At 43.0% G+C, this 23,676-nt stretch overlaps 1 protein-coding gene across 10 annotated transcripts in view; it reads left to right on the top strand.

Annotated features, from left to right (window-relative positions):
• pcdh15b (protocadherin-related 15b) overlaps nucleotides 1-23,676 on the top strand; it is a 1,235,959-nt gene that overhangs the window by 490,460 nt on the left and 721,823 nt on the right. For 9 of the 10 annotated variants that reach the window (XM_085994900.1, XM_085994899.1, XM_085994896.1 and 6 more), the window contains one exon: nucleotides 6,166-6,336. In XM_085994900.1, the coding sequence (XP_085851026.1) occupies nucleotides 6,166-6,336 (171 nt within the window). Of the gene's footprint in view, nucleotides 1-6,165; nucleotides 6,337-23,676 lie in introns of those variants that run through there. The other variant, XM_085994897.1, reaches the window with a different exon arrangement.

The following is a 23,676-nucleotide window of genomic DNA, read 5'->3' as shown; positions in this document are numbered from 1 at the left end:
TAACTGCTTCGGGTGTGTCGCTGCCGCAGGGTAAGATCGAACCCGTCGCCACTGTAAAGTCTGTGGGTTATATGGTGAATTAATACACAGACTACAAGAGTAACTTTAACAGGACTTTACTATTCGAAGGTCAGGGCGAATCTGCCCAATAAATCCTTACACAGCACTTATATACCGGTGTGGTCACTCCCGGTATTACAGTATACAGCAGCCAAGATAAAGTAGTGCAACACCTAAAATAGTTCTCTTAAAGGTGGACGGTTACATACAATTGTTCTCTTAAAGGTAGAACGGTTACATACACTACAACTGTAATATGTCATGCAACACAAAGAAAAGATAGAAAATTAATCTGTGTAGCTCATCTGCACAGTATTTAATCAAAATAGATCAGCGTGAAGAACAGGCAATGCATGACTGTTCTTCAAAGTAAGATATACATAAATATTAAAAATCTTACATCTGCATGCATTTCTTGTATCAGCTTATTCTACTATAAATTCCTCTGTGCGCACTTCCAATGGAAGCTGCCTCTGTAAACGTTTAATTATGCTCTCCCTAGTTGTGACTCTGTAGTGCCTCCGTTTTATGTCTCCTAGCCCCTGAGCCCGTACTGCAGAGAAATGGCTACGCGCCAACCAACTCTATTTCTTTGCTTCCCAAGCCACTGTATGTTTTGCTATTTAAATGAAAATAATATCAAATTAAAGTATTAAATAAAAGTAAAGACAGATTGGAGACTGAATTACACCCTCATCCTCTAACGACCTTTTATCTGAAGAATACACTCAGTCGTCACTCCCCATGTGCAGTGACATGGGAGAGGGAAATCGACTTCTGTATCAGAAAGACAAAGGGGACAAAATTCGGTTGCTTCCATTAGTGCCACAATGTAACGTCGCGATATTGAACTGGAACGCCCCAAGAGGGAGGGGGAGCATTTCCAGTAGCACCCCGCCTCCTGCTTGGGGCGCTACCATTCAATTTTGGGCGGGGGCGCTAACTTTATCGGGGCGCTAAAAGTAGCGCCCCAGCGAAGTTAGCGCCCCAAAGGGGGTGCAACCCAATTTTTCCCCAAAGACCTGTTGTAGCAAAAGATTAGATTTTGTGCCAGAGTTCTCAAACCTGTGCACTGCCCTGACAAAGTGAGGCTGTGCTAGGTGTGAGGCTGTCAGGGGATCTTTATGTGGGACATGAGTGGGCTTGGGCTGCAGTGGTCCGCTCATAGCTTACATAGAAATTACAACAGAGAAATAGGCCGGTTGGTCCAACCAGTTCATGTTGGTGTTTATGCTCCACACAAGTAAGCCCACGGTGCCCACCCTGTTCCTGTACCTCTTAATTCCACTTTCCCTCCACAAATTCTAATCTATTCTTAAATGTTGACATGGTCTCATCTTCAGTCGCTGTCTCTGGTTGTGCATTTCAAAACCTTACAATCCTCTGCGTAAAAATGTTTCTCCTACTGTCTGTCCTAAAGGTGTATATAGGTGCTGTGAATGGGTCTATCTGTCTGAGGCTTGGGTACTTTCCTGGATCTGCAGTTGTGCATGTGTTTGTGGGGTTAGTGGACCCAGATTGCTTGTTTGCTCTAGTGGCTGGGTGGGATAGAGGAGAAATTCATAAAGACAGGAAATAGATGTGTATTAGAATCTTAGAATCATAGAATGGTTACAGCACAGGAGGCCATTCGGCCCGTTGAGCCCGTGCCGGCTCTCTGCAAGAGCACTCCAGCTAGTCTCACTATCCCACCCTTTCCCCGTAGCCCTGCAATTTTTTTTTCCTTCAGGCACTTATCAAATTCCCTTTTGACAGCCACGATTGAATCTGCCTCCATCACCCTTTCAGGAAGTGCATTCCAGATCATAACCACTTGCTGCGTAAAAAAGATTTTCCTCATGTCACCTTTGGCTCTTCTGCCAATCACCTTAAATCTGTGTCCTCAGGTTCTCGACCCTTCCACCAATGGGAACAATTTCTCTCCATCTGCTCTGTCTAGATCTATCATGATTTTGGACACCTCTATCAAATCTCCTCTCAACCTCCTCTTCTCCAATCTATCCATGAAACTGAAGTCCCTCATCCCTGGAACCATTCTTGGAAATCTTTTCTGCACCCTCTCTAAGGCCTTCACATCCTTCCCAAAGTGCGATGCCCAGAAATGGACACAAAACTCCAGTTGAGGACAACCAGTGTTTTAGAAAGTTTCATCATAACCTCCTTGCTTTTGTACTCTATGCCTCTATTTATGAAGCCCAGGATCCCATAAGCTTTTTTAACTGCTTTCTCAACCTGCCCTGCCACCTTCAACGATTTGTGCACATATACCCCCAGGTCTCTCTGTTCATGCACCCCCTTTAGAATTGTACCCTTTAGTTTATATTGCCTCTCCTCATTCATCCTACCAACATGTATCACTTCGCACTTTTCTGCATTAAATTGCATCTGCCACATGTCCACCCATTCCACCAGCCTGTCTATGTCCTCTTGAAGTCTATCACTATCCTCCTCACTGTTCACTATACTTCCAAGTTTTGTGTCATCTGCAAATTTTGAAATTGTGCCCTGTACACCCACATCCAAGTCATTAATATATATCAAGAAAAGCAGCGGTCCTAGTACCGACCCCTGGAGAACACCACTGTCTACCTTCCTCCAGTCCGAAAAACAACCATTCACCACTACTCTCTGTTTCCTGTCACTTAACCAATTTTGTATCCATGCTGCCACTGTCCCTTTTATTCCAGGGGCTTTAACTTTGCTGGCAAGTCTCATATGTGACACTATATCAAACACCTTTTGGAAGTCCATGTCCACTACATCAACCACATTGGCCTCATCAACCCTCTCTGTTACCTCATCAAAAAACTCAATCAAGTTAGTTAAACATGATTTGCCTTTGACAAATCCATGCTGATTTTCCTTAATTATTCCACACTTGTCCAAGTGACTGTTAATTTTGTCCCGGATTTTCATTTCTAAAAGCTTCTCCACTACTGAGGTTAAACTGACTGGTCTGTAGCTGCTGGGTTTATCCTTACACCCTTTTTTGAACAAGGGTGTAACATTTGCAATTCTCCAGTCCTGTGGCACCACCCCCGTATCTAAGGTGGATTGGAAGATTATGGCCAGTACCTTTGCAATTTCCACACCTACCTCCCTCAGCATCCTAGGATGCATCCCATCTGGTCCTGGTGACTTTTCTACTTTAAGTACAGACAGCCTTTCTAGTACCTCCTCTTTACCAATTTTTATCCCATCTACTTTCTCAACTACCTCCTCTTTCACTATGACTTTGGCAGCATCTTATTCCTTGGTCAAGACAGATGCAAAGTACTCATTTAGTACCTCAGCCATGCCCTCTGCCTCTATGCGTTGGTCTCCTTTTTGGTCCCTAATTGGGCCCACCCATCCTCTTGCTACCCATTTATTATTTATATGCTTATAGAAGACTTTTAGATTCCCTTTTATGTTAGCTGTCAATCTATTCTCATACTCTCTCTTTGCCCCTCTTATTTCCTTTTTCATTTCCCCTCTGAACTTTCTATATTCAACCTGGTTCTCACTCGTATTCTCAACCTAACATCTGTCATACGCACCCTTTTTCTGCTTCATCTTACTCTGTATCTTTTTCATCATCCAGGGAGCTTTGACTTTGGTTGCCCTACCTTTCCCGCTTGTGGGAATGTGCCTCGACTGTACCTGAACTATCTCCTTTTTAAAGGCAGCCCATTGTTCGATTACAGTTTTGCTTGCCAGTCTTTGATTCCAATTTGCCTGGGCCAGATCCATTCTCAACCCACTCAAACTGGTCCTCCTCCAATTAAGTATTTTTACTCTAGATTGTTCCTTGACCTTTTCCATAGCTAATTTAAACCTTACGACACTATGATCCCTGTTCTCTAAAAGTTCCCCGACTGACACTTGTTCCTCTTGACCCACCTCATTCCCCAGAACCAGATCCAGCAATGCCTCCTTCCTCGTTGGGCCAGAAACGTACTGATCAAGAAAGTTCTCCTGAACACATTTCAGAAATTCTTCTCCCTCTCGGCCCTTTACACTATTACTATTCCAATCTATATTAGGATAATTGAAGGCCCCCATTATCACTACTCTATAGTTCTTGCACTTCTCTGTAATTTCCCTGCAAATTTGTTCCTCTATATCCTTCCCACTAGTTGGTGGCCTATAGAATACACCTAGTAGTGTAATGGCACCTCTATTGCTTCCTAACTCTAATCAAATAGATTCTGTCCTTGACTCCTCCAGGACATCCTTTCTCTCCAGGACTGTAATATTTTCCTTAATCAAGACTGTCACCCTACCTCCTTTCTTTCCTTCCCTATCTTTCCTGAAGACCTTGGGCTGGATTTTGTTAATGGGAAGCTTTTGGAGGCGGGACTCCCACTTGTTGGGTTTTAGTCCCGCCTCCATCGACTTGTGGCCAACCCACGCTATTTTCCCTTGATTGACCTTGGTAAGCCCGTCCAGCGGGCTTAACAGGCCAATTAAGGGAAAGCCAGTTACAGGTGACGTCAGCAAGTGCCGTTTCATCTGTCAAGAGCTTTTGACAGATGTAATGTCATCGTTTGACAGCTCCGTGAAGCTGTTAAACACTGACAGTCTGTCTTCTAAGTTGTGTCTTTACTCAAGACTCAATTAGAAAGACTTCCTGACCAGAAAGCAGAAGGCTGCAGCTTTTGACAGTTCAGCGGCCATTCTGCTTTCTGTGCCGGTGAGCTGAGGGACTCCCGAGACCTGAAGGGAGGAAGCCTGCAGGAAGAAGTAAAGGTAAGTAAAACTTATTAAAATACTTTACACACACCTCACACACTTACCTCTGCACACATGCACCCATTACTCATCTGCACACCGGACATCTCGGCCCCTCCGACCCCCTCCGACCGACGGCCCGCCTCGCTGACCCTGGCGAGGTTCAGAGCCGTCAGGAAGCCCACACTTCAGGGCTCAAAATAGGGATTAGCCAAAAAACTGCCTGTTACCTACCCGTTAACAGGCAGTTAATTGGCATTAATCCCCTTCCCGCCTCGAGGAGGCAGGATCTGGCACGGGTCGGCTACCCGACTCCTGGCAAGATGGCATGGAGGTGGGTTGGGGGCGAGTTGGGCACCCGCCCCCAAATTCTGCTATTTTCCCGGCAGTCCCACCTCCAAACCCACCTCCCCAGGGCTGGCAAAATCCAGCCCTATATATCCAGGAATATTTAGTACCCAATCCTGTCCTTTTTTGATCCAGGTCTCCGTTATCGCCACGATATCATATTCATAAAAATGTTGGTTGGAACCACATTTAAAAATGTGTGATGCACTTTTTAAATAACTTTTAATTATATTGCTAGACGCTGAGACTGAGGAAAATTTAAGTCCTGGGTTTGGCCATAAGTTGGAGCTGAGGTTTGGCCACCAAGCCAATGTCTGGTATTATTTAAGGATATGGCTGTGGATACTCTGGAGAAAAAAGAAACTATCACGGTGCATGAGAAGTGACTCCATCATTACAATGAAATGTGCATGTCTAATAGAAATGTTAGTTAGGTTTAGTTGGGTAGGGACTGTCATGGCAACTGTATGAAATATGATTTCTATTTTGGTTCGTTTTGCCTTTGTAGCATCTGATTGATTGTGATTTGGTCATTTTTCTTCGTATCAGCTAACAAAGACAGACTAGAAAGCAGGAAAGAAACAGACTACAATTAACCAATCAGAAAGAGAAAATTATAGACACACCAAACACAATAGCCAAGTGAAGCAAGACAACACACACAGACACACACACTCACGCACAATTAAATTATTATGCCACCTGCTTTTCAACATTCGCTATAGCTTTACCAGGTGGTAATTAGTTACAATAATGTTACTGCATTGAAAAGAAAAATATGCCAACGTGGAACTCGCTGCCACAAGAATTAGTTGAGGTGAATAGCATAGATGCATTTAAGGGGAAGCTCGATAAGTACATGAGGGAGAACTGAATAGAAGGATATGCTGATAGGGTGAGATGAGGTAGGGAGGGGGGAGGGGGGAGGCTCCTGCGAAGCATAAACACTGACATCGACCAGTTGTGCCGAGTGGCCTGTTTCTGTGCTGTAAATTCTATGTAATTCTATGCAACACACTCAGGACTTTTTTCATTGATTCACAGGACCGAGCTCCAAATCCAATTAATAGAAGAACCAGCACAACAACGCTGACAGTTGATATACTTGATGGAGATGACCTTGGACCAAAGTTCCTTCCATGTGAATTGGTCAATAATACAAGGGATTGCCGTCCTCTTACGTACAAGGCCAATTTGCCTGAGCTCACGGACCCGGTAAGCAGACATTATATCTGGTTATATCTTGTCTATTGTTTGCTGCATAAGAACACTATGGCAAACTCTAGTGAACTGTTTTGAATACATTAACGTTAATGACTTATTGAGATTCTCCATGCTTGGCTACATTAGCTTTAATTAATTAATATGTCCCTCACAACTGAAGCACTTTTTACCCACACAATAATTATTTTTACCTAAGTTTTTGCTTCCAAATTGTTGAACTCTGCAATTAAGGCAACCTTTATCTGTAATATCTTTAAGCATTAACATGCAAATGAAAAAATATATAATCTATTGTTGAGTGAATTATGATATTTCTCAAAGGACAATATTTAAACATCTGATGTACAGTGCTTCCATTTAAACAATATCAGTTGAGGTTTTCTATTTCAGTGCTCCTGATGCACAGCAAGGACACGTAGCAGGAACCTTTACACCCCAGCGCGTGACTTTCCAACCATAACAATCAGAAAATCGTGGGCAAGGGATGCGGAATTCCCCCCTGTACACTCCTGGCATGCACCATGAGAGACCAAAGCAGAAAATTCCCACCATCGTGCTAGAAAGAGGGCTCATATTAAAATCCACAAATGAAAATAAGTCAACTTAAAGGGAAATATTCCACAATAAATTCACTGAAACTTGGGTTACCAAATCCTGTGCCTCTTCTTTTACAAACAGTAGTTCTTGATTTGACCTCTCGAACTTTGTCTGGACTTCCCTCTTGGAATCTGGATTCCAAGTAGCTAAGTTATTCAGAATGAAGAAAAAGAGGGAGAAGAAACAAAAACATTGTTATTTTGAGCCTATTAGTTTTCCAGTAATGTTTCCTCTGACCTTGATGACCATTTCTACTTGTTAAGTTGAGCGACTTTAGGGATTCCAAGTGGTTTTGGTCTCTTGTGGCCGGGGGCCCTCAACGAATCCCCCGACGCCCTATCACGAGGGATGTGTGCCAGCATCCAGGGGGACAGGCTACAGGGCCTCCACAATGGCCTCTGCCACCCGGGGGTCACCCGGCTATTCCACTTTATAAAATCCCGTAACCTGCCCTATTCCATCGAGGAGGTCCGGTCTATGACCAGGGACTGCCGCACCTGTGCGGAATGCAAGCCCCATTTTTTCAGGCCCGACCGAGCCCACCTGATCAAAGCTACACGGCCATTCGAGCGCCTGAGCTTAGATTTCAAGGGACCACTCCCCTCCACCGACCGCAATGTATACTTTCTCAACATTGTGGACGAGTACTCCCGCTTCCCATTCGCCTACCCCTGCCCAGACATGACCAGTGCCACAGTCATCAAGTGCCTCAGCAGCCTGTTTTGCACGTTCGGCATGCCTAACTACATCCACACTGACAGGGGGGCGTCGTTCATGAGCGACGAACTGCGCCAATACCTGCTGTCGAAGGGGATAGCCACGAGTCGGACCACTAGTTATAACCCCCGGGGTAATGGGCAAGTGGAGAGGGAGAACGCGACGGTGTGGAAGGCGGTCACCTTAGCACTAAGGTCTAAAGGCCTCCCTACCTCCCGCTGGCAAGAGGTCCTCCCAGACGTACTCCACTCGATAAGGTCGCTACTGTGTACTGCTACTAACGCCACTCCTCACGAGAAGATGTTTGTTTTCCCCCGCAAATCAACCTCAGGAGTGCCCCTACCTTCGTGGCTCTCCACCCCAGGGACAGTCCTATTACGGAAGCATGTGAGGGGCCACAAAACGGATCCCCTCGTGGAGGCAGTACACCTGAAATACCAGTCAGTTAAACTGTCCTTGTTTGGCTTCCGTTGATTTAAGTTCTGCTTGACATTAGGAAAATATATATGAGTTAATCGATAAGTTAAACTTACAGCTGTCTAAATGCCCAACGTGCACTGTTTTTTGGTGATTTGTTTTGCCTATGTGCTAACATTCCTGATAGAAACTGGCATTCTTTAGGAGGGTGTAACATCTGAGACCGTGCTTTTCCTCAGCACTATGCATGCTGGTAAACCAGATATCGAGTTTCCAGCTGTATTAGTGCCAGTTGTCATTTGGAAAACAAGTCAAACTGCCAATCCTTGATAGCGACCACTGTTCCCCCTAATTTGTTTTAGGTGCGTGGCCACTTTAAGGGGCTGCGCGACCCATTCACAGTTTCGAGCATGCGCGAAACTTAACCTTGAAAAAGCCGGTCCCGGGCTGTGCGGTCGCGCAGCTTAGAGTGAACATTAGTAGTGACCATTCCTGATGCCTATGGAAAATTCCAATACATATTGTTTTGGTGATGAACTGCTCAAATCCCTTTGAAGGAAACTATGCGAGTTAATCCTTATTTGCAGTATCAGAGTGGAGCAGTAAAATGTATGGCTGTCTCTGGGCATGCCTTTGCTCATGTTAGTCATGCTGTGCATCATTGTACAGGAGCTAGAAATAATTCCATTCCAAATCTCAAGTTTTCACTATAGGGGTTGCAGCCCAGGCGAAGAATAAAAAGGTTAACTAGCTTCTAAAACAAAAACCAGATCCCCCATATCTTAAAGAAAAAAAAATCATCGTACAAGCTCTGTTTCTAAAAGAAAATCATCACAAAAAACTGAACAAAGAGCAAATATTAATACTTGATTGACTTGAAACAGTGAAAGACTCCAGTGTCAGCCACAATGAAATGCTTAGTAAATTGTCTCAGGCATGGGCGATGGTGATAGTCCACAACATTAGCCAGGAATACGAATCAGTTTAAATTGTTATTGATTACTCTATCCTTATGCCACTGATTTTTGGCTTCATATGCAAGCTATATAATTATCTACTGTTCTTTACTCTGTGATGTCTGTTGTAACCTACAAATATGTGTGTGATTACTGTCAGAATCATCAGTTTCAGTACAACACTGTTTTGTGTTTAAAGTGCAGATAAAATTTATATTAGGCATGTTGCATATATTCTTTACATGCTTTTGTATGGTGGAGAAATTGGGTGGGATGTGATTACCATGGAGAACACTTGGGTGAAATATATTTAAAAATTTATGCTTTCAGTTGCACAAAGTTAGAACAGATATTTGAGTAAAGTGCAGCTGTAACTGAACTGCATGAAATATTAGAGGCCCCTTACTTGAGTTGCAGAGTAATGTAGAAAAATGTGAAGTGCAGGAAATTCTTTGGTGTCCGGCACCGACGGGACCGGGATGGTGCTGGTTGATTAAAAATTCTGGATGACGGAGAGGGTTATTTACTGAGGCTATTTTTAACAAACAAAAATTAAAAAATCAAGAAATGTGCAGTATACAGTAATTGGGTACTCCCGGCAGCGCGGGAGAGTCAGACTCCTGTTATTGAGGTGTTCGGACTTCCGACAGCGCCAAGAAGCCGAGTAGTGACAGTTTGGAGAATTACCCCCACTGACAAACTCGGCCACCGCAGGAGACTCGGACTCGGCAACATTTCCGGTTATTGAGGTGTTGTTTTCGGAGTATGAATTTTGCCAGTTAATAGAGAATTACGGATATTTAGGTGCCGTTTAAACGAGAGTTTCCTGTAGTACATTTTGGAAGGAAAGGAAATACACCGCAGATGATAAGATTTTAAATGGTGTACAGGAACAGAAGAGTGCAGATTCACAGGTGTATCATTCTGGTGAATCTGCGCTGCACCCTCTCCAAGCTTTCCTGAGGTGCTGAGCCCAAAACTGAATGCAGTACTCCAGATGGGGCCTGACCGTAGGCTCTGTACAACTGAAGCATCACTTCCTCACTTTTGTATTCCAACCCCCTTGAGGTAAAGGCCAACATTCCATTAGCCTTTTTTATTCGTGGGCTAGATGGACATGTATTTGTCTTCTCCTGCCTGAAACTGTTACTGTGTTCTTGGTAAGGGATGAAAACAAATCAAAGATTCAGAAACTTTGAAGCAAAAATGGGGAAATAGCAACAGCTACTAAAAAGAGAAGATAAAAGCTTAGCAGATCAAATTGCTCCAAAGATTGTGTGACCTTGGTTTGAGCCCAACTGAAAATTTACCAGTAAAAGTAACATAATGCAATATAAACACATAAAAAATTAAAATTCTTCATAAACTGCTTATTTTGCTTACTCATATATTTGACTGTATGGTATTGTAAAACTCTCAAAACATTCAGAGAGGGCTGAATACCAATTTGGATTATTTGGCTATAGCTTGAATTATTGGCTTGGGCTTCGTTGGCTGACTTCTTTTCTGTAAATGCCTTAGTGCCTGCTGATTGGCTGCTGTCAATTTCTATCTCAGCAAGCTGGCCCCTCTTTTTGACCAGAGGATCTTTTCTTCTGAATCTAATGAACATTGTAAGCCCCACTCCCTTACAGTCTACTGGGGAAACCCAGAACCTCGTGAGATTAACTGATTTTTTAAAACCTGAAACTAATGTAAACCAGGAATTTTAGACTTTTTCTGAGATAATTTATGCAAATAACTAGACATAGAGATTTCTTGTCTTCACGTTTTTGTATATTAAAATCAGCCATGTGTTAATTTACTGTTCCTTACCCAGTTAATCTCTTCGAGGTTAAGCATGAAATCTTCATTTTTTTCTAAAATAATTTCCCTATAAACTTTATTCCAAATTCTTTCACGGGCAATGTGCAGCTCACCCCAAAATCTACATCCTAGCACCTTCCTTGCATTATGTAACCTTTGACTTACCATGAGCAGTGCCATGAGAGATCTGAAAGCCCTGCCTTTAAAAAAAATCACATTGTGATTTGCTGCTAGATCATTAATGGAAAATTTCACTTGCCATGTTGATCCAGCTTGGGTGAATGATTTAAGCCAAAGGAGTTCACAACATCTCATACAAAGTAGAAGAATGTTACAAGGGCATTGTTGTAATAGTATTTTACAAGACTGAAACACAGTTAAGAGGTTCAGATATTATTACAAGCTGTGAAAGTAAAGGTGTAATGCATTTGCAACTTATCTGAATCTGGCGATAGCAATTTACAACCTTGTAGCATAGTCGTGAAGACAGTTACTATTCATAACTTGTACAACCCCAAATTTATTTTGAATTATTACTACTGTTGAATTTTGTTGCTCAATCTTATATCTTCTGCATCTTCCATCACAGAAAATTGATTTCTGTTTCACTGCAATGCAAGATGAGCACTCAGGTTTTTGCTGCAGTAACCACAATAGTGCTATGAATTGGATATTCAATTTGCCAATCTTTAGTACAGGTTCAACAGATGTGAATCTCTACTGAACCACAAGCAAAAGTAGACACATGCTCTATCATCAGACCACTGAGGATCTGTCTTCCCACAAATAATGCCAATAATAAATAGCTCTGCCCCTTCTCCTGCCGCCACATTTTTTTGCTGAGACTCCAGTCACACACAGCCTGGCCGCTCTCCAACTTCCGCTCAAAACGGGTGCAAAGTCGCCAGAGTGGCCATGACCCGCCCAGTGTTGCCGCCAGGAGTCCCGATTCATTTTTGGCTCAGGCTTTATTTGATTGGTGCCAGTAAACTACACGTGACTCTGCTGCAGCTTGCTGCTTGTACTCAGCTGGCTGGCATGTCAGGTCTGGGAGTGGGTGTGGATGAGCCAATGGAGGGAGGGGGCCTCGAATGGGCCAGCAGCAGGCTGGAGCTTTTTTTCGTGGCCCCTGCTCCTCCTGGACCCACACAAAAAAATGTTTTACATTTCCAGGGCCATTTTCTGAGTGACCTCCAACGGTCCCTTTAAGGACCGACCGTAAGTTGGGCTGCCCACTGCCTAGTACTAATGGACAGAGTGTGCGCAAGCGCCATTCATTTATACCTGGAAATTGCAATTGTGGTCCTACCACCACTGTGGGACCCAGATTCATATTTAAGCAGCCTCCTGCCTATTCCAGGTGGGCGGGCAGCTCGTCCATTTACAAGCCTGCCTGCATCAGGCAGGTCTTGGACATCAATAGGGCGGCCAAGATATCCCCCTCCCCCGATTTTCAACTGGCAGACGCCCATGTATCAGGTGACTGGCAGTTGAAAATTGTTCCCCAGTGTCTCCTTACTCACCAAGATAGCTGGAAACCAAATTGAGTGGGAGCTAAATAACTCTTGTTGCTCTGTATATGAGCACTGCCATTTATTGAAAAATACATATCTACATAAGGCTTCTTTTGTAATTGACCAAAATTGTCTAATGTGGATAACTTCTGTTGCAGAATTTAGTTTGTCACTCTTCTTTAGTTGGTTAGTCCAGGGTAATTTTGTCCCTTCCATTTTGTTCATCACCATTTCTGGATTTTAGGAGATGCATAAATACAAAATGGGGATCACTTACTGCCTGCTACTTATTTTTCTCTGGTTCACAACTTTCTCTGATGGTTTGACTGATATGAGGAACTAATGTATGAAACTGTAAGACGCTTCTGTAGATAGGGTAGATTTTGTGAATTTGCATTCCTGATACAGATCTCCGCCAGTTTGAGTAATCGGGTACAGAGGTCAGCAGACCCCACAGGATTTTCTGAAATTTAATTTTGATAGATGGAAATTTTTGCAGGGCCCAGTATTCCTGATATGCATTCCTGGTGGACAAAGCTCTGTGCCGGCAGTAAGAGATTATAAATTCTACACTTTTATGTGCATGTTAAGGTAAATTGACTGATTCCAGATTCCCAATGGGAAACTATGCTTAAAAGGAATGCGTATCAGATAAAGCTGCAGCGCTGGTACTCCGACCCACAGCGTTCGTGAGCGCAGTTCCTCATTGGAGGTGTTGGATTTGATTCATTTTACCCTATTATTAAAACCATGTATACAAGCTTTTACTGAGTTACTTATTGCATGGCAACTTTAATCAACAACATACCTATGTTCAGAGTATAGAGAAAAAAAACACTTTCTAATAGCGCAGTGGCAAAACTGTTCTGCTTTAAATAGATCAGGCTTATGTTGTGTTTGCATTTACACATAATCTACTTGTTGCCATTTTACTTCTTTAATTGAAGGACCTTCTAATATTGTATTAACAATCTCTGCTTGCCAGTCTTAGTCGAGTGACCATTTCATTTCCCTGTGCGATTAACAATTTCTCTTGCTCACATATTCTGTCTGTAGATGCAAACACTTATTCTGGTTTATATAATGTAACTGGAGGAGTAATAGTGTATTTGATTCCCCAATTTACCTCTCCATGCGACGGTTAGTGCTATTTACAATTTATTATAGTTAGGACTTCAAAATTGGGGAATCATTAGTTGTTTACTATCTTAGTTAGAAACAGTTAGCTTGAATACACTGGGTATAATTTAGGCTACTATTCCTTAACATTGCAGGCTGAAAGATGTATTTTATTGTTCTCCCTTTCGCTAAGTGTTATTGTAGATAGATGCACTGCCTTTACCATATCCTTAGCATTTTGAAAAAAAGTAAATGACATTGTATGTATTCTAAGCATGAAAATCATGAGGATTTGAATTTACAGGTTGTTAGTTCCAGAACAGCAGGCCCAACACTGAGAATACTGACATTGATTAATGGACGCAGTGAGCAGTGGAAATGTAAACGTGTCAGTTCAGAAAAGTGTACCTCAAACACAATAACCGCTTAGAATTAGCTGAAAATAAAATCGTGAACTTTATAGCCCTCCGATCATGGTTGGAAATCAATTTTGAAATACTTTGGAGCTGTATTTAAAGGTTGCACACGTATGTCAACTGAGAAGACAAAACTGAAAATAGGTAAAATATCTCACTTTTTATTAGTTTTATTCCCTCCTTCTTCTGCCCATATTTTCTCCATTCCTCCTCCCTGTCACTTGATTCTTTGCTGTGGCATGTTCCATGGTGTTGGATGTCCTCCTCAACCTCACCCAAGAGGCTTTTCTTCATGTCATTGGCCAAGGTAGGAAGTGTTGGTATGAGGCACTGAGGCCAATTAGAAAAAAATATCATTCTCAGGATGTGGGCATCATTGGCAAGGCTGGCATTTATTGCCCATCCCTTGTTGCCCTGAGAAGGTGGTTGTTCTTGAACCGCTGCAGTCTGTAGAGGTTCAATACAACTGAGTGGCTTGCTAGGCCATTTCACAGCATGGTTAAACGTCAACCTCATTGGTGTGGGACTGGAGTCACCTATAAGCCACACCGGATAAGGACAGCAGTTTCCCTTCCATATTAGTGAACCAGTTGGGTTTTTACGACAGCCTGACAGCTACATGGCCACTTTTACTGATTGTTTTTAAAACTGAATTCAAATTCTCAAAATACGATGGCGGGATTTGAACTCGAGTTGTTCGGATTACGAGTCCAGTAATACAACTACTACACTACCCTTAATTACTGTCTGCCTCCCTGAGAGCAGTGAACTCAGCACAGATAGCGAGTCACGTTTGGGACTTTCCTGATCAATATGGTTGAATTACTCACTCTCTTAACCAGCTGAGGCATTGAGGGAGCCAGCCATGTCAGGTGTCAGTTGTGGCTCACTTGGTCGCCACTTGCCTCTGAGTCAGAAGGTTGTGGGTTCAAAACCTACTCCAGGGACTTGAACACAAATTCTAGGCTGACACTCCAGTGCAGTACCGAGGGAGTGCTGCACTGTCGGAGGTGCCGTACTTCAGATGAGATGTTAAACCAAGGTTCCGCCTGCTCTCTCAGATGGATGTAAAAGATCCCATGACACTATTCGAAGAAGAGCTGGAGAGTTCTCCCCAGTGTCCTGGGGCCAATATTTATCCCTCAACCAACACCACTAAAACAGATTATCTGGTCATAATCACATTGCTGTTCACGACCGCGTTTTCTACATTACAACAGTGATTACACTTCTCGGAGGTCGAACTGCAAACCATCGTCAACACCTTCACCGAAGCATACGAGAGCATGGGCCTTACACTAAACATCCGTAAGACAAAGGTCCTCCACCAATTTGCCCCCACCACACAGTACTGCCCCCCGATTATCAAAATCCACGACAAGGCCTTGGACAACGTGGACCACGTTCCATACCTCGGGAGCCTACTGTCAACAAGGGCAGACGTCGATGACGAAGTCCAACACCGCCTTCAGTGTGCCAGTGCAGCCTTCGGTCGCCTGAGGAAGAGAGTGTTTGAAGACCAGGACCTCAAACCCGGCACTAAGCTCATGGTCTACAGAGCAGCAGTGATACCCGCCCTGCTTTATACCTCAGAGACATGGACCATGTACAGCAGGCACCTCAAAGCACTGGAGAGATACCACCACCGCTGCCTCCGCAAGATCCTGCAAATCCATTGGCAGGATAGGCGCACCAATGTCAGTGTTCTCGCTCAGGCCAACACCCCCAGCATCGAAGCTTTGACCACACTTGATCAGCTCCGATGGACGGGTCACATCGTCCGCATGCCCGATACGAGACTCCCAAAACAAGTGCTGTACTCGGAGCTCCAACACGGCAAGAGAGCCCCAGGTGGGCAGAGGAAACGCTTCACGGACACCCTCAAAGCCTCCTTGAAATAGTGTAACATCCCCACCGACACCTGGGAATCCCTGGCCCAAGACCGCACAAAGTGGTGGAGAAGCATCCGGGAAGGCACCGAATGCCTCGAGTCTCTTCGCCGGGAGCAAGCGGAAGCCAAGCGCAGGCAGTGCAAGGAGCGCACGTCAACCCAAGCACCCCACCCACCCGCCCGTTCAACCACCATCTGCCCCACCTGTGACAGAGACTGTAGGTCCCGCATTGGACTCATCAGTCACCTAAGAACTCATTTTTAATGTGGAAGCAAGTCATCCTCGGTTCCCGAGGGACTTCCTAAGAAGACACTTCAAAAGTACTTCATTGGCTGTAAAGCACTTTGCGATGTCCTGAGATCATGAAAGGCACTCTACAAATACAAGTTTTTCTTTAAAAAACTTGTTTCTAACGATAATTTACTTGCTAGGTATTTATTTCCTGATAGGCACATTTGATTTCAGTACCATTTTATAATTTGCATATAAAACTGTTGCATTCTTCTGTTAGACATAACAACCGCAGCTTGCATATATGTAATACTCTTCATATAAAAGAAAATCTGAGTGTTTTACAAGGGGATGAGGTGAGAACTAAAGAAAAGCTGGCGTCAGTTAAGAGGCCCGGGGAGGGGTGGAAGAAAACAAAGTCATGGTTAGAGAAATAATATTCTGGCTGGCTTTTAAAGGCAGGAATAGATATGGTAGGGAAAAGTGTGTTTTGGAGAGAGTTTCAAAGAAGGAGTTATAAGTGCTTTGTCTCATCCCTCAGAATGTTGTCATGTCTCAACAATGTTTCGGTGCACTTGACACGTAAAGGGTAATTCTGCACTCTCATTGGTAACCCGATTCAGAGAATTAGGACTACAGTGTTTTAGCTCTGATCTGTGCTACATATGAATGTAATGTCCCCATTGGGAGTGCACAAGTATGGAATTACTCCTATAATGAATTACTTTGAAGTACAGTGACTGTTGTATCAGAAGACATGACAGCTAATTTGCACACAGCAAAACCTCAGAAATAGCATGAGTTGAAGAAGACCAGTTAGACTATTTTGGTGCAGTTAAGAATGTCAAGCAAGGGAAAGAAAGAAAGACTTGCATTTATATTGCACCTTTCATGACTTCAGGAAATCCCAAAGCGCTTCACAGCCAATTAAGAACTTTTGAAGTAGAGTCACTATTATAATGTAGGGAAACGCAGCAGCCAATTTGCGCAGAGTAAGGTCATACATACAGCAAAGAAATAAATGACCAGATCATCTGTTTTTAGATGTTGGTTGAGGGATAAATGTTGGCCAGGACACCAAGAGAACTCCCCTGCTCTTCATTGAAATAGTGCCATGGGATCTTTTATGTCCACCTCAGAGGGCAGACTGTGCCTCAGTTTAACATCTCATCTGAGAGACAGCACCTCTGTCAGTGCAGCACATCAGTATTATGTGTTCAAGTGTCTGGAGTGTGGTTTGAACTCATGACCTTCTGACTCTGAGGTGAGAGTGCTACCACTAAGCCGCGCCTGAAAATTACATGCTTTTACTGAACAGGAATGCAATCTCAATGTGGGTTTAAGGTTGCACTAATAATAGAAAACATAATTATGTAAAAAACCTCCAACAGGGAACAATTTATAGGAAGATTTTGATCGCTATTTATGATAGAAATCTGAGCTAAAATTATGTTTGTTTGACATTTCTGTACTGTGAAGATTTGGTTTGAAGTGCTGATTGCTGGTAGGTTTATAAAAGCCTCTGGAATTCCAAGATTAAAGGAGCAGGTCAGAAGATTTTTTTGTGCAATTGGTTATTAAAATAGGGAATATATTACCACAAGTGTCTAGTGCAACCAATTGAATCACAACATTAACAGAGGGATTAGATAAACACTTAAAGAAAAGTATGAAAGGCTATGGGGAAAGGATAATGAAATGGACTCAGTGTTCAGCCCCAGTGTGGAGGACCAGCACAGGTACAATAGACCGAAGGAAGCTGTAACTTCTGTGATTGTGAGAAGTATCATATGCTGGCAATGTCAAGTACCCTCTTGGTATTGTACTTTGATCACATTTAATTATTCTTGATAAATCTCATCCAGATATATAGGTCTAGGATTTGCATCATTGGGTTTCACAGGGAGAATGTGCGTGCACTTTAAAAAGCCTGTAGTCACTGGACAATGATTGTTAATGAGCTATCCTGAAGTGAAATGGGACAGCCAGTAACTGGTTTACTTTTGCATATTGCAACATTGTTGAGACAATAGTAAGTCATTCAATACATTCCATGGTGGTTCACAAAGTACGAATATACAAAATTGCCAGGCAGGAAACGACCAACTGGTCCATCAAGCCGACTCAAGAACAATGTTCCCTTTAATTTAATTTTGGGTGCACAGCCCCTTTAAGAGGCTGCGCAGCCCATTCAAATTTCTGCACGTACGCGGTTTTTCCCATCGTGAAGCCAGCAAGGGGCCTGCGTGTGACCTCCAGAGCGCTGAGCGGCCGTGCAGCTTGACGGGAACATTGCTCCACACCATGATGGCTGAAGCATCATGAATAAACACTTACCCACCATCCCCACCCATAGCCACGTAATCTCCTGGGAGAGTCAAAAAGCCAGAGAAAAAATTCCATGGCGAATAAGGGAAAAAATACTCTGAAACATTCCTTTCCATGAATTCCTCATGCTAGAATGGATTCCATTAAGTACACCCCAGCAGGGGGCTTAGCTGAGCAGGCACTGCAGGAGCCACGACATTCCACATTGGTTGGGTGTTGCATTTCACTCGATGGTAACTTTGGTTGGCAGCTCAGCGAGCCAGTCCTTAATGCACACAGCTGATGGAGAGGTCTGAAAGCAGTATTTGTTTTCTCCCTCTCCCCCTGGAGGAGTAATTAGTGTGAATCGATCAGAAACACATGCATAGGCCTGAAAATGGCAGAGTAAACCCACACTGTTTGTAACCAAAAGTTTGTAACAGTTAGCTATGGACAGTTAACTTGTAATCAAGTTTCCACCCAGAGGGATACATAATTTGTTATTTTATATTATGAAGAGTAATAGGATACAGATGTATCTCACTATAGGACTGTATTCTGTTCATTCATCAATTTCATGTTGGTTTACGGTTGGCCTTGTCCCAATAAAATGGTTTTCAGTTTGCCTTCTGAAAAGACAGGAGAACAGACATAGTGCCATGTAAAAAACCATAGGCCGCGCTTTCCCCTAGCTCAACAGGTCTGGTGCAGCCGGGTCGGTGGTGGGTTGTGACCCCACTGCTGGCTCCATCCCGATTTCCAAAGTGATCTTACGCTGATTGGGTTTGTTAAGCCTGCCCAGCGCGTTACCGGGCCATTTGAAAGGAAGCTTTGATGACGGGTCATCAGCAGGTTGCCTTAAAGGGACCGTGCGCAAATTGATTTTGACAGTTGTGCAGTCAGTGTTCTACAGTATTGAGGTGCTGCAAACATTGACGGCTGCACCCAGGCTTTCCCATGACTCCCTCCATATGCCTATGGCGCGATTCACAGCACGCAAGGAAGTTCTCTTCCCTTCCCATTGGCGGAAGAGACCTCCCCAGGAGACCAATGCCGCCTGGTTGCACATTGCACAGGATGGCACAGCAGGGATGTTGTTAAGAGGACCAGGCTGCAGTGGCGCAAACCTTTCAATGATCTCAGTAGATCACGAAATGTTACTGCAAAGCCACACTCAACCTCATCCTGCTGTGGCACTCATCACATCCCCATCATTCTGCCTTCCCTACCCTACTCCTGCACATCCTTACTCACACCAACTTACCTTGTATCTCCATCCATCCTTCTCCATTTTTTCCCACCCGACCCACCACCAAATGCGCCCGCTGACCCCCAAAAAATTCTCCCCATAGTATCCAGTGCACACAACAAGGGATCTATTGTAATGATCCCTATACCATGCTATCATTTAACTAGTTATTGGGCAGAAGTGTACTTCTGATCATAAAGAATGCAAAATCTAAATAAGGGTGGCATTGAGCCTGAGAGAATATCTACCACAGACTCTTGAAATTTGTAACAAGGACCTTACCAAATACCTTGTGAAAATCTAAGGGCACAATTATACAGCAATATCTGTGGGGCGGCACACATGGAGCCTCACTTGATGGGAGCACAGATTGAAGAATTGGGTGAGGAAGTGTGCACGCCCAAATTGCAGCATTCCCAATTTTCTTGTGATTCATTTTCATTCAAATTAATCGTTTCACTGAATTTACCCTTATACCCTTGAATTTAGTTCGCTTTTTAATTGCCTGACCACATTACCTAGTGCTAGATATTGCAGGCATGAGCCCATTAATACTCTCTGGTGCCTTACGGAATCACCTTGGAATAATTCTATTCCATCTGTTTTATACTTATGTCCTTCATTATTTTGTACAGTATCATCTGTCTGTTTATTTGTATAAGATGGTCCCAGTTGCACTGCAAAGCTCCAGCTGCATCCTTTGTTTTTACTATACAGCCTGAAGCAGTGTCATTGGCAAATGTGGCAAGCTTGCAGTTGGTTTTAGACTCAGTTTTGTTTCAGGACATCTGTATTTCTTTCAGGGCTCTTTTGCATAGAGAACAACCATACTAATCTAGACTATGGGCACGATTTTGCCTACCAAGGCAGGCTCAGTGTGGCCTGGGGAGGCCTCTTCCGCCCATTGGAAGGGAAGCGGACCTCCCCAGGAGACCAACACAGCCTGGTTGCACATTGCACAGGCAGGCACAAGCAGGGTGTCATCAGGAGGACCAGGCTGCAGTGACGCAAACATTTCAATGATCTCAGTAGATCACAAAACGTTACTGCAAAGTCACATTCAACCTCATCCTGCTGTGCCACTCATCACATCCCCATCATTCTGCCTTCCCTACCCTACTCCTGCACATCCTTACGCACACCAACTTACCTTACAACTCCACACATCCCTCTCTCTCTATCTACATCATCATCCCCATCTCACTAGCCACCCCACACACTCCCCCTCATCCTAGTCCAATCATATCAACTAACAACACACAAGAGTAGGCACTTAGGTGTTTTCGCCAATGTTTACGTAAAGTTTCTGTTGATGTGTTGCCAAACATTGAAATCATTATTATCCACACTTTCCATTCTTGGACAGATTTGTGTGCACCTTTGGAAGTGAGTTGCAGTGAATGTTGAGACATAACGGTACCCCCCGCAATGGTGATGAGTGTGAAAGGAATGGCTTGGGCATTGTAGGAATGCTTTATGGTGCTGGTGTGGGGTGGTGCCAACCTGGCACATCATGTGGCAGCCAGGGTGTACAGCATCAAGTGAAGTGAATCTGGCCATGGTGAGGTCATCCCTGGCCTCCCAGCCAACAATGTAGTCTTGTGTCCTGCGCAGCATCAGGTGATTTCGGAGTATGTTGATATTGTGGTTGCTGATGTTGGTGTGCCTGGTGATTTTAGTGTTGGGGCTGATCATGGTTGGATTCTGAGGACCAAGGTGAGATTTTTTCAAGGGCACCGACGCTGCTGGAATAGATGGCAGCTGAAGTTGAGATGTCAGAAGCGATCTGTCAGTGGTGAGAAAGGTTACTCCAAGGAGGTGGCAGTGGATAGAGAGTTTTCTCCAAACACTTCCAAACTACATAAAGCTAAAAAGTATCTTCCAAGTCCTGAAGGTTCCAGCTTCTCAAATTGGAAAGTGAACAGATGTGAACTGGTAGCATTTATACCAGTTTTGCAGCTGTCAACTATTCAGAGGAATGGAGAGTCAGTGACAGCCCAACCTACTTACCTGACGTGATCCCCGAGCATTGGGAACCTCTTGAAAAAGCTGGTAAAATGGTAAATACATGGTAACATGGTGTTTAAGTACCTTTTAACAAGCTCTTAAGTATCTGAATTGGCTCACCCAATTGTATAGCGCAGACAGACACGACACTTGGGAAACTGACATGGAGGCGGGTTGACAGCGGGATCCTGACTCTTTGTCAATCTTTTTGATTTTGACAGCGGACCCGCCTCCGAACCCGCCCTCTGAGTGTTGGCAAAATTCCTTCCTATGTTTTCATTGTGTTTCATTAAATTGGATTATCTTTGGAAAGGTTATATGACTTTGTTGTAAAAAATCGTATTAATCCCAGATTAAATTTCAATTAACAGTGGATTTTGCAATAGATTTTTCTGTGCCAGAAGGATAATACTTTGCTATGGATACTCATTAGTTCTTCATTTATACCAATAACAGTGCACTGCTGAACTTATGGAAGATGTATAATATTTGTTTGTGGGTAATTCACACCCAGAACATAAAGATATTTAATTCTCAAAGTAAAATCAAAGCACTTCCCAAAAGCAGAATGTTAAGCCCCTTTTGCTACAGTTTATCCTCTATATTAAATGTATTTTATGGTAGAATTTCAGGACTTTAGTTTGCTTCTTTAACCACCGCCTATATCCAGATTTCTACCCTGGATTTAGCGCAACGCACTTCAGATTTAGATTAAAATGTTCAGTTATAGAAATACCAAACATTAAAAAATGGCTACTTATTCAGGATCCAGCACAAGCCAAGTATTATTGACTGAAGCTGTTATACACCGGCATGACCTTTCTTAACAGCTATGAGAATATGTAAGGCTAGAAATTACCATTGGTGATAATAACAACCAAATGCTTACCTTGTATGATATTCTTCTGTCCCCTAATTTAATAAATGCGTTAGCCTATTTAAAATAACTGACAGGAATGTTTATCTGCTAATATAACCAACACTAAGTTCTAGCCAATAATTGGTACAGTTCTGCTTTTTGTGCTCGTCATCTGTTGGTTAGGTAAAGTGACTGTACTTTCTTGCAAAACAAAAACAGAGTGAGAGAAGGAATATTCAAAATAATAGCAACAATATAATCTGTTGTACCTTACTATGTTTTAAACAGTATTATTTAGAAAATATATTTCTTATATTTAAGGCATAGTCTTCGAAACAAGCACCACTGAAATTTTCAAGATTATAAAGTGATTTGACAAAATGCATCCAAGCAGGTTGTTCACCAGTTTAAGTACCAGTGGGCACAACTTTCAAAATGAGAAGTTTAGGAGTAAGAAGCAAAATTGGGTATAAGCTTTTAATCCAACAAGTGATGAGTTGTGGAAAAGTTACCAGGTAAGTTTATTGAAGCACACAATATAAATGTGCTCGAGAGATTGAGTGAAATGTTAAAGGCAAGTATGTGGTGTTGATCTATTGTTGAGCCCAATGGCTTTTTTTCAATTTTAGGTGATATTAGACTGGCTGGTTGTGGGTATTAAGTTGCATAACCAGGAGAACATCACATGTGGTCCCCATTTTAGAAAAATATGGGGCATGTTACAGTTCCTAAATCAAACATCTGTAATGTTCTGGCTGTGGTGGAAACATCAGGCGGAACTTTCAACTTTGGTGGGGGCATAAAACAAGCTATATCGGATTGGCCGCCTGTTGTACATCCCACCCGACTCATGCTTTACCCCCACACCCATCGAGGTTAAAAGTTCTGGTGATCATTTGTCTTAATATCTAAGTCAGTCAATCATTTTGATACAAAGCCTTCCTGTTGACCTCGGGGAATTATTCAAAGCAGGATAGATTAAGCTTCAAACTATCTTCCAATAACTTTGCATGTCATTACTCTGATCAGAATATAAAGAAAAATTTGTTAACTAGCCAAAGCCGTTTTCCTTTTCTGAATGCCAAAGAGCATAAATTTTAAGTTGATTTATTTCTGCAATATATTTGCTACTCTTGCCTTTCAATCATTCCAGAAAAAAAAATTCAGTTCATCTTAAATAGGTTGCTGTTTTAGATTTGAAGGTGAAAGAGTGTCTCCTTTAGAAGCTTGTGCATTATGCAGAA

This window comes from Somniosus microcephalus, chromosome 8 (genome assembly GCF_052327205.1).
Source record: "Somniosus microcephalus isolate GS21.2 chromosome 8, FLI_Smic_1.0, whole genome shotgun sequence".
NCBI classification, from domain to species: Eukaryota; Metazoa; Chordata; class Chondrichthyes; order Squaliformes; family Somniosidae; genus Somniosus; species Somniosus microcephalus.
This window is presented reverse-complemented; position numbering and strand designations above follow the sequence as displayed.